Here is a 17,137-nt window from a genome sequence, read left to right as displayed (position 1 = left end):
ATTTTCTGATATTTGGTCTGCGATGGCAATATTTCAATTTGTCGAAACATCTTATCAATATCAGCAGTAAATGCATAAATATGCTTTCTAAACCGTATCATGATGGAAAAAAGTTCCTCTTGAATCATTCCACCTTTACATAATATGTCGTTCAATGAACAACCGTTAGTAGTTTTGGCACTCGCGTCGAACACAACACGTAACTTTGTTGTTTTACTATCAGGTTTCAGCACGCCATGATGAGGAAGAAAATATCCTCCTTCAGTTTCAGAATAGTCTTCCATCCTCTCCATATGATTTAATGATTCATATTCCCTTAAAAATGAAACATAAAGTTCTTTCATTACAGAATCACTTGACAAACGTTTCCACAACTGATTCAGTCTTTTTTCAGCGATTTCCTTTGAATCCCCTAATTGTATGTTTTCACCAATATCTGGCTTGAACGGCATTTTAACCACATATCTTCCATCCGCATGCCGGTAAAATGAGTTTTTAAAAAGTTCGTTGCAATAATTTAATTCAGAATTAACTGTAGATTTAGTTTCATTTACTTCTTCAACTTTCCAGAATGACTTTACTAAGTTATTTAACGAATTAATCTCTGTTGACAAAAAACAATAATTTAGGTCATAATTTTTTACATGTGGAATTCTAACGCTTCCAGAAACTAAAAAGCCGAAGCAGCTGTTTTGAAGAAGTAACTCATTATCTTCTAAACGTATTTTATCTGTTTTTAAAAATTCAAAAAATAATTCCGCACCTAATAATAAATCTACCTTTTTTGCCTTGAAAAATTCCTCATCAGCTAACTTTATTCCTTTCGGAATATTTAATTTCGAAATATCAATAGATTTCGATGGTGTCATATCAGTTATTTTGGGAACAACTAATAACTCTATTTCCCATTCATTTTCCTTTTCTAAGTTCGATAAACGCGTCTTTATTTGCGATTTAACATTCAAAGTAGCGTTGCCTATTCCACTAACTGGAATAAATGCTCGTTCTTTTTTTATTCCTAATGAGTTCATAACACCTACAGTACAAAAATTAAAAGTCGAATCTGAATCAAGAACGGCTCTAAAAGGAATTCGTTCATCGTAAACATCGCGAAGATAAACAATCGCTGTATTTATTAACACAAATTTAGATTTATTTGCAGCTGCCATCAAAGTTGTGTGGGGAGAGAGGGGCAGTCCTCTTTCCCATTCACTGACGAAAGGTTCAAGGTAAATTCATTTTCTTTCGATGATTCATTTTGTTTTTCGTCAATTTTATGTAACAGCGAATGATGTGTGTCTTTCTTACAGACATAACAGCTAAATTTAGCCTTACACTGCGATAATACGTGTGACGGAGAAAGGCATTTAATGCATAATTTATATTCTTTAACAAAATCATACCGCTCAGAAACAGAAATACTCTTAAATTTCGAACAATGATAAATTGGGTGTGGTTCTTTACACATAATACACTTTCGAAAAGGGTTTGTTTTAGTTACCAAGGATTTTGAATTTCTAGAGCGACTTAATTGATTTGATACTTTAGTAGCATAGCTCTGCTTAGGAAAACTAACTTTGTTTATTTCTTCAAGAATGCGAATTCTTTCTTCGAGAAATTCTAAAAATTCATCAAGTTTGGGAATTTCATTTGATTTTACGTTTAGTTCAAATGCTTTTCTAGATTCTCTATCTAATTTATGCAATAAAATATTTAATATCAAAACATCAGATAAATTATTTCTATCAAATTCTAATACACTTAAAGATCTCAAACATCTTTTAACATTATCTACCAGTGATCTCAACTGAGAAGGTGAGTCATTTATTTTTTCAAAGTTCAACAAATTATTGATAAAGGCATCAACTACTGCTCTTTTGTTTTCATATCTGTTTTCAAGTGCAGAAAATAGCGACTCAAATGTATCCTGACATGATTCTAACATTTTTGCTTCACCTTTAAGTGATGCTTTCAAATAAAACAGTTTCTCAGTATCATTTAAATTATTATTATTACCAATCATAGACATAAATTGCACTTTAAAATTTTTAAAATCTTCATATTTACCATAAAATTGAGGAAGAGGTAAATCAGACAGTTTAAAATTTGATTTAGAAACATTTTTGGTTTCAAATTTATCTGTATTATTTGTTTCACAATTAGAAAGAAAAATTCTAAATCTTACTTCGAACTCTTCGATGCTTTCTTCCAATTCTTGTGTAATGCTTAGATTATCCTTCAAGTCAATTTCCTCTGGCAAATTGGTGTATTCCACTATGAGTTGTTTAACCCGAGATTTCAATTCCAACAAAGAATCCAATTTAGTCTTCATAATAACATCATGGTTGAGTTTATTCTCCTCCATTTTATACTCATCAAGGAATTTTATCAAAGCTCCGAGTTTCGTTTTCACTACGCCGCGTTGGCGATTCAATGAAACAATATTAGTAGCCATATTCTTCTCCGGCTCGACGGACCAAACTGTTCTTGCCGAAGATAGCTCGAACTAATTTAATGATACTTAACTTCAGTAAGTGGACTGTAATATTAACAATAACAATTTTATTTTAACAAAAACAACATTATTGAATACTAGCACACGCATGTGCTTATAGTTACCTATGTAACTTAGCTAAGAGCGAGCAACCATATGCTCTTACATCAAGTTAGAAATCATTCATACTAATAAAGCAAAAACGAATAACTTTAGGTTTACACTAAAGCCAAACTCTGCTTGGCGTAAAACAATGCTGCCAAGCAATACTCTTTCAGACACCGAACACCTCTTTCCTTCAACGCATTGCGAATAGATACATCAGGAATTTTCAAGGACAAATTAGATATATAATCCGTTATGACAGCTTCTAACTCGTACGAATTCGAACTTTGATCCCTATTGCGCAACGTCAATGAAACGATACCGTATTCCTTCTCACGTGCTATTTTGTCTCCGAAAGCAAAAATAGCTATTCTTTCGTAGCGTATTGGCTTTAATTTTAATTCTTTAACTAATCGAGATGAAATAAAACTTCGATGACTACCATTGTCTAAAATAACATTAGTTAAGACTGAATTTGTATCCGAACAGGCTAAAAATGGAAATGTTTGTAAAAAGGGCTTATTTTTGGTACATATATTACTATGAGACACAGAAATATTCTCGGCGTTTTTATTAGATTTAGTTTGTGAGTCATTCAAAACAGTTTCGCTTTCCAATTGCTTCTCACAACCTCTCGTCTTAACATTAACGGGTTTATTTTTTCTACACACAGACTCATGATGAAAATTGCTTAAACAATTTTTACACGATATTTTTGCCCTACATACGCGAGACATGTGATATTTTTGAAAACAACACCAGCTTCTAGCTTCAGTCCTAAGCTTATTTATTTTTTGTTCTACATCCAATTTTTTACAATTTACGGAATCGTGATGACCGTCACAGAATAAACAAGCATTTTTTATTTGTGTATTTAACGCTGAAGCGGTTGATATATTTTTAGGCTTTGAATAGTTTTTCTGATAAGTTTGACCACTTTGATAATTTTGGGAAAAGGATCGTTTTGTTTCGTAACTTTTTAGGGGGCTCATCACAGTTTCGGCAATTTCCCTAGATTCGACTTCATTCCTCAAAAACGTAATAATTTCCGAAACCTCACAATTCACTTCCCTGTTTCGTTTTCGGTGAAAATCTAACACCAAATCTTGTGGTAGCAACTTCAATAATATTGGATTCAATAAATGCCCATATGAACCCTCCGTTACATTTAATGAACGCAAATTTCTTATATTAACTTCTATTTCATCGTATAATTTACGCAAACCCTTAACATTAGACGAACTTCTCACGGGTTCTAAGCTTAATAATTTAGTCATGTAAGAATTTATAATAGAATCAGTTCTACCATATCTTTGTTTTAAAAGCTCAAGACATGAGTCATAGTTTTTCTCATTTAATTCAAAACCCATAACAACGTTATATGCAGGACCAGAAAGAAGAGATTTTAAATACTGGAATTTTTCAATTTTCGTAAGTGAATTGTTTGAACCGATTGCGCTATCAAAACAGTTTAAGAATTCCATAAATTTGTGTGTGTGTGTGTGTGATTATGACAAAGCCTCGAGGGCTATCTGCCTAAGAGGAGGGATGCCTTCGTGGAGGACTTTCTAAGGGAAACTGGCTCGTATACACGTTACACATGAGGAAAACCACGAAAACGCCCATGCAACCAGCCCGTTCGCGGGATTCGAACCTCGGACCGAACTACCAGTGTTCAGCGACTTTACCGCTCGGCCGCTGGTGGGCTTCCATAAATTTGCCAGAATCACCAGAGAATCGCGAAATTTCTAACTTTGGTAATTTTAAAGCCGTAACGGTGTTTTCCGAAACACTAGATGTGTTAAGAACTGAAGAAGTCCGCTGAACATTTTTCTACTGCTAATTCTTTAATTTTGCTTTTTAGTTTAATATTAGCTAACAATATTTTGTCATCGTATTCTTCCGAAGCTTTTAATTCACCTTTAAATTTTTCCGGATCGTCTATGAGTGCTTCCACATCTAAATCATGGCTTTTCAAGATCTGCTCTTTCGTTTCTAATAGTTCCAGTAGTTCTGATAATGAACTTACGTCTTCGACGGCTTCATCAAGCTTCTGCACTCTTTTAACTAGTTTAGCAACACTAGCGCGAACGTTACTTCTTTTTTCAATTATTTTCGAAAGCTTATCCATATTAACTCAGAATTTGTGAGTTCAAAAGATCTTACCTCCACAGTCCAGTATGCAATGTTACGTATCCAAAAGCGTGCGTAAAGTATCCAAACTTCTCAGAAATATAATCCAGTAATGATGGCTAATTACTTCCGGTATTCCACATTCGTGGACAAGATGCACCAATTTTGCATCTAATGGTTCTGTGAGACTAAAGGTGCATCCGAGAGATAATAAGAGGTTTTGTTAACAATAACAACATTTATTTACAAGAAAATATACGAAAATTTCAATCAATTAGAGATATATTATTAGGCATCTCTGCCTTCCACGTCCTACCCTTTAGTATCCTGCCTGCCACTGACTATTAGGACGAACGCAGCGCCCTCTAGTCAGAATGACGCTGGAAATATGTAATAACTGTTACCGCATCCGGCCTTATATGTAACATTATATACTTTTCAGTAATTTCTAGAAGTGAAAAATAGCGATTTCTCGGTGGCTGGGAGAAAGTGTATTAGACGGGAGAGAGCACCACCTCTTAGTTTCTCAGTTCAGTGTCGACTACGTAGTATTGTGGTATATCCTTGTGAATTTAACTCTTTAGATGAGCCTTGCATTGCGTTATGTTTAACTTCCTTAGTAGTTTGAAGTGTAACTACTGATTGTGCTACTGAGAAGAGTTGTACAAGTATTTCTCTTGAAAATTCCAGAACTTCAGTGTTCCTTTGGTAAAATAAACCAAGGTGGCATCAGTTCTGTGTACATTTAGTCCGTTATGAAATCATACGCAAGCTACAGTTTTTGGTGTTTAAACAGTTTTCGCTGGACTTTCATAGAGAAGTAGGAAAATTCATTAAACGAGAAATTATTTCGAGAGAATAAGAATTTTACTTTACAGTTCCGACAAAATATTTCTTTATTTAGGTTAGTTTTTATGCTTTTGAAAAATTTTTATAAACCATGATTTTTTGAAACGGTGGAAGTGGGACTGAATGCTGGTGACAAGAGGGATGAAAAAGCAACTAACCAGTTGGTGGCAGCTTTACTGCCAAAAAAGAGCTGAAAGCAGGCCAAGAAAATTTGGAAGCCTTCAAATCAGTTCAAATAAATTTGAAGCAGGTATAGAAGAAGTGAAAAGAGAAATTAGAATCATATTAGAAAACAAGTTCAAAGCTATTGGAAGGCAGAATAGACATGGCTGGAAATGAAGATGGAGAAACTGAAGGAAGAGTTTCTGCTGTCGAACAACAAATTAATTACAGAGTTTCTGCTGCAATTGCCAAAGAAGTTGAAAGTTTAAAGAAATCCATAATTACACCTGGAGACAATTCTAATGTTTTTAAATTCCTATTCATGTCTTCTCGTCCTTGTCTAAAGCTATCCACATATAATGGAAAGATTTCCAGACAGAAAGGTTCCAGACGTGTACAAGACTCAGTTTTCTATTGTGGCTGACGGAAATGGATGAGATTCCTAAGCTATAGCTTGCGACCTTGTCGCTTCTCTGAGAGCTGACGCAACGGATATCCTCCAAACTATGCCTGAAAAGCACAAGCTAGACTTCGAAGCTCTATTTGGCTTGTTGTAGTTGCGCTTTGCCGAGAAGTGTTTAAAAGACTATGGCAGACTATATTGAAAATCTCATCAAATTATTCCAGGAGACCACGGAATAATTCCAGGAGCTCGCTATGGATGTTGAAAGGTTCTGTCATCTCGCTTTACCGGACTGTCTTTCAGAAACAAGGGAAATCCTGACCCTGCAGTACTACCTCGATGGCATACATGATCCTGATATACAGAAAGCGCTGAAAATGACGTATGTCAAGGATGTAAGCTGTAAGCTCTTTATTTTACGGCATGAAATTCGAGGCAGCGCAGCAAACAACTCGCAGACATCGCCACGAAATTAGAGCTGCCCCTGTCCAGGAGCCAGTGAACGAACTGAACGCTGGTTTAGACGATTTAACCAATCATGCCAATGCCTAGAAGCGGTATAGGCGTGACCAAAAACCGACCCTAAAGTGCTGCAACTGCGATGGTAAAAGCCACGTACGAAAGAAATACAGAACAATCCAGGACACGGAATTTAAAATCGCTCCCCAGCAAGAAGGCAAGAAACAATTTAGCCCCCATTTCGCGGAGCAGAGGTTGCGAGATATTGGAGAAGCCCCATTTTAAAGCGCTTCAGATTTCAACACTGAGTGGCGATGGTAATAGATTCTTCATCGTGAGATATATCAATGGAATTCGTTGCAATAGAGCCATTGATACAGGAGCCAATGTAAAAAAAGATCAAACTTATCTGGACACCACCCTGCTTTACCGTCTAAGCTGTGTCTGGTGATAAAATCGAAATTTATGTGAAGTTAAACATTAACATTACGTTTGGAAGTGCCGCCTCCCATCACATGACATATGGGACAGATATTATAGACCCTTGCATCCTTGGATTAGATTTTTTAAAGAAATATAATTTTTCCCTAGACTTTAAAATAATGAACCGTATTCTGCATCCGAGGACATAATCCTAATTGGAATTAAAGATTTGGGAATCAAATCCGTCCACAAAATCATAGCTCAAAATGCCTCCAAGAACATAATTTTTACTTCTTGGATCCATAGCTGAAAGCAGAATTCTCCGGTACGGCATCATGGAATATCCCACGAAATGTAAGAGCCTGAAAGGACTACAACTAGCCTTGGTACCCGTCGACTTATCGAACAACGTCATCCTGTTAAGAGTCATAAAGTCAGTGACAAAGCGAAAGTCATTAGGAAAGGCGAAGCGGTTGCAGCATGTATTTTCGTGACCTGCGTTTAAATGAACCAATAATCCTCCAATCTCTGTGTCTGAGCAGAACCTAACGTCGTAACTAATGCGGAATGTGCAAATAAGCGAAGAAGACTATTGATAAAGAACGTGTCATTCAAGAATTTCAAAAGTTTTTTCTCGCCAGCACCTCTGTAGTACTGTAGGCGATTGATGTCGTATTGTTTCTAGAAAACTATTCCGCCCCAATTTTAAAGAGAACACTCCCGGAGGGTCCAAAAGCCTCGTACATCTCTTCCTACTATCATCCTCTCGATAGAACTTTTGGATAGCTGTGTATTTTAAGTGCCCTCTTGCGGCACAGCTTACAGCATCCATGCCTTCTGTGGGATTCGAACCCGGGTCTATCGGTAAGTCACTCAGTGTCACTAATCACTCTAGCGGCTGGACGGAGGTCTCAGCAAGACCGTGACATTGTCACATATCCAACGAAATCATGCAGCCCTAGATGTATTTAGAATAATAGCAAACAAAATTATATACACAATTGCTTGCAAAAGTTTTTGGTCACGGAGTAAAGAAATTTTCTACAGTCATCTTTTATGCAGTTCCTCGAACAATTTAAATAAGACTGTGAACTTTCGAGGGCAAAGAATATCGATTGTTTTGCATACTTTTAGCATTTTCATGATCTAGCATTCGTCCGGAAACAGGTCACGGAACATCTAAAAATTTGGTATAACACTGTTTATTCAGATAATTCATGATATGAATTATTTTTAACCAATGGCCATATACCAGTCTGTTGTTTGTCACACGAAGTTACAGACTCATTATGATATCTGGTAATTGCTTAAGCCGTAGATGGAAAAATATCAACGCAGCAGCAAAACTGAAAGGTATGAACATTTGTTTTTTACCTGAGCAATGATTTATTTATGAATTAAAAAGCAAATGAATAAATTTCGGTGCTTCAACTATTTTTCGGGCTGGGGGTCGGACGGATTTGCCAACTGTTATGTTTTATGTGTGTGTGTGATGTTTGTATCGAAAGAAGAATTTGGGCTTTTCAGAAGAGGTGCTCAATTTATAACACGCGAACAGCATATCAAAAAAGAAAGACAAAAAACAAATGATAATTGAAAGGAGAAGTTATGACTTACTTTGCAGTATTTGCTGTTGCTGCTACAGTGCGCTAAGTCGTCGTGATTCTTCGGAAATAAGCACGAATTATTTACAGAAAACTTTTCCGATCGAAAGTCTACTGTACAAGTGTAGCAACGTACTGCAAGAAAAGAATAATAAACTGTTTTAGTGTTCACAAACATAACTTCTTAAGCATTGCTTTAATGAATAACTTCAATATTTTTCGCATCAGGATATATACTTACGTATGATAAAAAATATATAAATCAGTTTTAAAATTTAATTTAGCAATAGCCCCTTAATTTCTCCTCTCTATTCTAAAAATAGTTATGTCTTTTTCTGAACTGAGTTATTTCTAGATCAATCCATATCATATGAATTGCATAGCGCCCATGATGTAATTAATTCGGAACTTAAACCAAAACTTTCTCTTAATAAGCTGCCATACTTGATAACTGCGTACTTTGCTTCTACCTTTATTCTTACTAAAATGTTGCATTGCTGCTCTCTTCCTATATCCCAAAAGTATCTATATTTTGGGATAGAGCACCAATATCCCAACAAAAGATGCAAAAATAACAATGGAAGCACGCTAACAAACAAAAATTTCTACATAACAAAAACGAAATTGCGCAAGTCAGTATGGATAAATTTCAATGTGCTGTATTCAATGGACAAAGTTCTGACATCCCTATAGATAAATATGTCTTATTATTTGAGGAAAAGTGCCAAAGCGAAAATATTAATGACGCAGACAAGTCATTGGTATTTTCAGAATGCCTTCGTGGCGAAGCTCTGGCATTTTTTTTCCGCGAATGTGTAGAATTAGAATGGAAGGATGTAAGGGATAAATTTCTTATGTATTTTTGCCTGTGCGAAAACTGTTATTTTTAGTGATTTTGTAAATATTAGTTATTTTAAACCCAATGACATCAATAAGTACTTTGGTCAAAAATTAATATGTGCTATTAGTTTAAAATTAGATGATAAAATAATAATAACTGAAACATTGAATCAAGGTCTTCCCGAGCAGCAGAAAATGTTGCTCACTGTGAAAAAATTTTACCAATCTAAATGATTGGATTACTACAGCTAGGAAATTGTTCCCTAGCTTGAGTTCTTCTAACTTAAGTTCCCTGGGAGAAATGTGTAAAACACCAAATTTTACAATTCCAAGACCAAGCTTACCACGGAATGTTTTTCAAGATTTTACCAATCTCGCTATCATGCTCCACGGCCGTTTCCTACCCGCTACTATACTACTCAAAACCGGGCATGGAGAAATTTTCAGCCAAGGCCAGTAGTTTTTAATCCGTATTTCCTCTCTAACCATTTCCTTCTCTAAATTATGATAGATAAGATTCTCAAAAAAGTGCTAATAAAAAATGAAAATATTTTAAAGGTACAAATTAATCAAAAGGAAGTCCTTTCAGTCAACGATACAGGGTCACAGGTAAATGTAATATCTGAATATTTTAAATTCCATTGGTGCACAAACTGAAGTTCTTAACAGTAATCTTAATATAAATTTATCATCCTTATCCGGAGGTCTTGCTGTGACTAAAGCAATTAAATTGTTATGCAAAATTGGTAAAATTACTAAAACTATAGTATTTTATGTTACGAATTCTAATTTGACTTATTTATTACTATCATCCTCTTGTGTTCCTTTACTTAAATTGCAATTGAATTTTAATAATTATGAAGTATGTCAGTTCAAACATATCATAACTAAAGGTCTTCTATTAAATAAACGTTTTCAAAATAATTTTGAATGCACAAATGGTGTAAGTATTAAAAAATTTGATGATTATGCTGAAAATAGTGAATTTGATAATGATTAATTGCAAAAATTTTTCCGTAACTGTAATCATATATTTGCTAAAAACGAATATGATGTGGGTTGTATCAATATGGAAACTCGAAAACATAACCAAATTACCAAAATGGATTCGGATCCCATTTCTAGAATTGATGCTGTGTTAGATCAATTAACGAATGCAAAAATTTTTTCCATATTGGACTTTGGAATACAAAATTAAATGAGAAAAATACTAAAAAATAGGCATTTACTACAAATTTTGGTTTTTATGAATTCAATATAACCTTTTGGTTGGAAAGGTTCTACTAATGTTGAAGCTGATATGTTAACTATACGTAGAAACCCTTTTTGTCAGCATTTAAGTTTGCAAGTTAATTTACTTTGATTAGAAGAAATTAAGAAATATCACAATTTAGGTAATGTATGTAGTACTCAGTATAGGAAAATTAATGATGTATTAACTATTAAAAAACAAGGACTACATAAAATTTTAATTCCAATAACTCTTCGCACTAAATTACTTGAAAAAGGTCCATCTTAATTTGGATGATATCGATGTGTCCTCAATGCTAAATTTATTATCTCCTCAAAACTATTGGCTAGGAATTGTTCGAGATGTTAGAAATTACTGTAAGCATTGTGAAGATTACTGTCAAATTAACAAAAAGAATAAACAAAAATTTGGTTTTATGCAATCTTTATCATCTGTTAGTGAACCTTTTGAAATATTGTCTACTGATACTGTTGGAGGATTAAACTATTATAATTCTACTAAAAAATATAATAAATTGATCATGCAGCTCGGTATATAGGGACTTTTCCTTCTAAAAGTGTAACTACTGATACTTACATAAATTACTATTTAAGATAAATTTTTCATATTCAAGTACCAAAGAAAATTTTAAGTGATAAAAATGCCGCTTTTACTTCTTCAAAATTTAAGCACTTTTTAAGGAATTATAATGTAAAACAATTATTAACTACTGCCAATAGACTTCAAGCTATTGGTAAAAATGAACAAGTTAAGCAGACAGTTATAACTAGGCTAAAGTGTAAACTTAATTCTTATCAAGGTAATACTGCAAGGACAAAATTATTACCTCAGGTTACTAAGAATATAATAATACTCCACAATTTTGTAACAAAATTCTCACCATCTTATTTAATGTATGGAAAATTACCTTATGATTCCTGACTTGAAAATCATAAAGTATATCCACCAATTGAAGAAGTTAGAAAAATTGCTCGAAAAAGGTCTGACGATTATCATAATGTATATAAAGAAAGATATGATACTCGTTATAAACCCAGTAATTTTAAAATAGGTGATCTAGTAATGTACGAAGAATTTCAATAATCTAATATACCCGTAAACTCTTTCCTCCAAAAAGGAGGAGGCCCTTACGAAATTTTAAAGCAATATTCTGAAGTTACTTTTGAAACTGATAAGCCTAATCCTCTAACTAAAAAGAAATCAGAAATTGTTCATTCAGCCAGACTCAGACCTTTTAATCCAGCTGAGCTGCATAACTCAGCAACCTATAGTATTTCCAAAAACAAAGAGAGATCTACAATCAACAAAATTAATGCTTTTTACAAGAAATGGAAAATTTCTCTTTATACTGCAAACAATATATTTGCTAATTTATATGCAATTCCAAATTTCATAAAAGTCCTGTCAAATTTAGACTTATAGTAAAGAGTACTAGAAACTACAAGAAGAATTTTGATAATATATTTAGCTTAAATCAGTATGTAATATAATTTTTGATAAAGCCAATACTGGCAAGCACTGGAAAGCTTGAGAAGATTTTATGTTGGATTATTAAAACAATTTGCAAAAAACTGAAAAAAAATTAGAAGTCTAAAGGTCTGCAATATCAACTGCTATGACTTTAAAAATTCCTACATATACCTTACGTTAAAAGAAATCTATGAAATTCTTCCAGAATTTCCAAACATTTTTTCCTCAAATATTTACTAGATTTTATAAAAACGAAAAAATAGTCTCTATTTCTCGCCTTTTAATAACTTTATCAAGCATGCGAATACTCTTTACCTGCAAGCAAATGGTATGCCAATGGAAAGAGAGTTCTTAACTGACTGAATCTATGTTTATTTACTAAAGAGTACAAATTTTTTAAAAACATTTTAGAAGATGATTTCAATAAATTTGCACACACATTCAGATATATAGGTGATATAATTACGTTCAACAATAATAATCTTATTGAAGTAAACAACATCTATCCAAATTCTTAAAAACTAAACAAGACCAATAAGGATCAATTAGTTGTAGATTACTTGGATCTTAGCATTTGTAATCTTAATAAAAGTTTTTGATAAAATAAGAGAATTCTGTTTTTAAAAATTCAATTTACCAATTGGATTGGTTTGGTTTACGTGATTACGGCAAAGCCTCGAGAGCTATCTGCCTAAGGGGAAAGATGCCTTCGTGGAGGACTAAGGGAAACTGGCTCGTATACACGTTACACATGGTGAAAACCACGAAAATGCCCATGCATCCAGCCCCAGTCGCGGGATTCGAACCTCGGACAGAACTACAGTGACTTCAGTGACTTTACCGCTCGGCCGCTGGTTAAATAGAATACCAACATCTCTCAAAAATTTATTGCAAATACAGTTTTTAATAAAATTGGTAGAAATAAAAAAGCATGCTGCGAATTTGAACAACAGCAGCAAGATATTCTTCTTCTTACAAAATTTTGCAAGAAAAGGAAATTTCCAATTAACTTCATTAACAGTCTACTTAAAAAAGTTGGAGTGGTCTTAATTCTATAAAATTTTTTAAGGTAATGAATATTTTATCTGAAAGCTCAAATTAGAAAAGATAAAGAAGGATGATTTAAAAGGATTTACAGTGTAATTTGTGATTATCAATTACTGTACAATTTTTCTTGACTGTACTTTTATTAACTAAGGACCTACTCTATTCTACGTCGTCATGATAAGCTCATGACGCGAAAATTTTATTCTTTTCTAACATTTGCCCTTTGTTTCCTTTTCTTACTTGCATCTTTATTGCTTTCCAATTTAAAATGTAATAAAATTAAAGAAAAACATCTTACTGTAAGCACCTTTTGGAAATTTAAAATTTTCCAACGCCAGTAGAACCAAACAGGCAGCCATTAGCATCACTTTTCTCCTTCTGAAGTACCTCCTTTTGTTCTTCCAACAGTAAATTCCACATTTATTAATAATTTTTTTTTCTCAGTTAAAATAATTCTTTTTATAAATGTAAGTTCAGTTCTTTCTCTATATTCGGTAAATTATTACGTTTTAATTTGAATTTTAATATTAGTAAATTGTATGTGTATTACTTTTACTTTATTAGACAATTGAATTTGTTACATTTGGATTTGGATTTCTGTATTATTATTTAATATGGAAGAAAGGCGACTGTGTAGAGGAGACATTCGGAATTTTCGTTTAAACTATTATAATTAAATATTTTAAAATGTTTCATCAGCTAATTTTGGATGAACAGAAACAGGGTGGTTTTCCCGAGAAGTGAGGGTTCAGTTTAATCTTATATACCTGCTCTTCATAATATTAAATCAGATTTTATTTTAATTCTTCTTCCTTTTTAATGTATTTCTGTTGTTTTATCAGAATTTCTTCTGGTTTGAAAGCACTTAGTTAATAGTTGTGGTTTCTACACTTTTAATTTGGAGATTTCGGGTTTCCCCCCAAAAAAATGTAACGAATTAAAAAAGACACGCAAAATAACAGAGAAACATGCTGTTGGCTTTACGCAAAATTAGCATTTCTTTTTCATGTTTTATTATTATTATTATTATTATTATTATTATTATTTTACGAATTCGCGTTTTTTTGTTATTAACCGTCTTCTATGCTATTTTTCAGTGTTTCACACCATATCAATTTTTTTAATGCTTATAAAAGAAAATATGCATATTCTTTGATAGGCATACGTAAGAATTATTGTATAATAATAATAAAATTCTCTCACTTATCAAATTACCATATCTTGAATGGAATCCACCATATTACCTATTTACGTACGCTCCAAAGTACGCAGATACTATATCTTGAATGGAATCCACCATATCCACTTGAATAGATCACACCATATCAATTTTTTAATGCTTATAAAAGAAAATATGCATATTCTTTGATGTGGATGCGTAAGAATTATTGTATAATAATAATAACTCGCCATTTCTTACAGACGTGCACTTACCAAGTGTTTGAACGCGTTTATCTTCCACACAGAAGGACACACAGAAAATTCGTGAATTTGGCTTGAAGGTGACATACGCCAAAAGACTAATAGAAAAAAAATCTGATTTTTCAATGAGTTGCATATAGTAACACAAATTTCTCTCGGTTGGAAACAGAACGAAACGAAGTCACCACCCTTCCTTATCCTATTAAAAAAAAAAAAAAAAAAAAAAAAAAAAAAAAAAAAAAAAAAAACCATTTGTTATTTCTAAGCAATGGTCCACGCAGCAGGATTAGAATCTTTAGATTGTGGATCAGATCAGTTATATTGTGAAAGCACTTTAGGGTCGCTCAATCGTTTAGTGGTTAGAGGAGCCTACTGCGGTACCGAAGAGCTCGGGTTCGAATCCCGGAGAAGGCATGCATGTTTGTAAATGTGTAGTGCCTTTGCCGCATGGGGGCACTCTAAATATATGGCGAGCCGAAAGTCCTCCAGTTTGGATTTGTGGTTGCGGAGAGAGGTGGAAGACCTTCGAATTATTTCCCTCTGGGTGCTCTTCCTCAAAACTGGGGTGGAAATAGAAGTTCAGCTTCCTTGTGGTGCTGGCAACCATCCATCCATGAAATTCATGGGCAAAACAACAACAACAAGCACTTAGGGCTGTCTGTCGTAAGGAAATGGATACTTTTTGGAAGCATTTTAAAGGAAACTTCCTCGTATCCATGTTAAATATGGGGGAAATCCACTAGAATACTTATGCAAATAGCCCGTTTTCCGCGATTTGAATCCGGATTGAACCTTCAGTGATCAGCAATTTAAAAGTGCGGTGTCTGATAAGCGACTTACAAGGTAAACAAAATATACTTATATTCATTATGTAATTTATCCCCCAGATTTTTACAGGCCACATATTTACTGAATATTTTAGTCTGATCTACAAGTTGTTGTCCAGCAGCTCCGATAAATTAAAATTCTACTGTAATAAAAATTGCGTTTATTCAAATGAATGCCATTTCGGTTAAACCATTTTTTGAGGGGGGTACTCAAGGTAATAATTTTCAGCAATTAAAGTTAAAAACAAGTTCTTTTAACATTTCTCAGCAAAAAAAAAATATGCTGACACATTTATATTGTAATACATACATACATTCCTACATTGTAGTATGTTTGCGTATCTTTTTATTTAAAGTAATTGAGTGATGAATTTCTCAACATTTAAAACTGATACGTTTGATGAGCAGTATATCAGTCAGTGTTAAAACGTAATTTTTACTATTTTTTCATACAACGAATTGAAAAGTTTCGTTTTTAATATTAAAAAAAGAAAAGAAAGAAAAACATTTTCTTCTAATTAATGAAATAAAAAGCAAAAATATTTTAAATTGTAGTTTGAAAACTTCAGATTACAATGTATCACCCCCCCCCCAAAGAAGTTCACCGTTAAACATTTTTAAAACTTTAAGAAATTTTATAATGTAAAAAAATATTTTGAAAAACCTAATTTTTTAAAAATACTAAATTTAATCTTTGCATTCAGATTTCATCTTAATACCTGAAGCGATTTTAAGCGAACCATGAGCCTATTAATTTACGAATTAATCCCCAATAAATTCAAGATGCATAATATCAAATCATGCTTTAAAAAGGGTTGCTCAAGAGGGAGATTTGCAGTGATACTTTTAAACTTAATTCAATAGCAGGCGCAAAAACTTTCACTTGCTTAGTAAGGAAAAGACTTAACTTATTCAAGACGTAGCTGTGCAATTTTTTTTAAACTGGACAGGAAATTTGCTCAAGGTGAAATCATAAGAACTTCTTTAAGAAGATAAAAAGTTGACAATTTTTAATTTTCGGTTTCACTGATTATCGTTCTCCTCCGCTTCGTATTTAGCCAGCTTTCCATTTAAGCAATGTTTAATTGAAGGCGATTTACCGACTTAAAGATATTTACAATTCTGTAACTGAATTTTTTGGTAATTTTTAAACTGGAAGTGAAAATATAAATTGAAAGTTAATCAACTTACATCCAGAACAGAAGTAAATACAACTTCCAATTATCACTAGAAGAAGCCCTTTCCTACTAATATTTTCCATGCCTGTCTCACAACACCTAATAATCCGATAAGAAGTATCTTCCAAAGCCAATGGGCAGAGGCCAATATGTTATTGGAAACATTCGAACAAGAGAGTTAAAACTGCGTAAAGCCCGATTGGGGAATTGGAGAAAATCCCATACGGGTGTGCCTGCTACCCATTTTTTAGAAATTTGATATTAGTGCAATGGTGTTCTTTCCATTCGATCACGAGAGTCCATTAGTGCGTTCTGTAGTTAATGGATATTGATGTTTTCGGCCATTCTTTTTCTCACAGCTGTCAAAACTTGAGTAGTAAGTGGACTTACTGGAAAGGAAAATTGGAGGTTTGTGATATATTTATATAAATTCTTTTGCTTTAACTCCTCGTAATTACGTTTTCGGCAA

At 33.3% G+C, this 17,137-nt stretch overlaps 1 protein-coding gene across 1 annotated transcript in view; it reads right to left on the bottom strand.

Annotated features, from left to right (window-relative positions):
- Positions 1 to 16,886, bottom strand: part of LOC146999550 (uncharacterized) — a 30,987-nt gene extending 14,101 nt beyond the window's left edge. The window contains exons 1-2 of the mRNA XM_085806805.1: positions 16,682 to 16,886; positions 8,646 to 8,767 (exon numbers count right to left, since the gene is read on the bottom strand). Of these exons, the coding sequence (XP_085662931.1) occupies positions 8,646 to 8,767; positions 16,682 to 16,751 (192 nt within the window). The 5' untranslated portion in view covers positions 16,752 to 16,886. The remainder of the gene's footprint in view (positions 1 to 8,645; positions 8,768 to 16,681) is intronic.
- Positions 16,887 to 17,137: the final 251 nt, after the last annotated feature.

The sequence above is a fragment of the Stegodyphus dumicola genome, chromosome 1 (genome assembly GCF_044657685.1).
Source record: "Stegodyphus dumicola isolate Sdum_Otavi_A_Nest chromosome 1, ASM4465768v1".
Classification (NCBI taxonomy): domain Eukaryota; kingdom Metazoa; phylum Arthropoda; class Arachnida; order Araneae; family Eresidae; genus Stegodyphus; species Stegodyphus dumicola.
The sequence above is the reverse complement of the archived record's forward strand: the minus strand, read 5'-3'. Positions and strand labels throughout refer to the sequence as shown.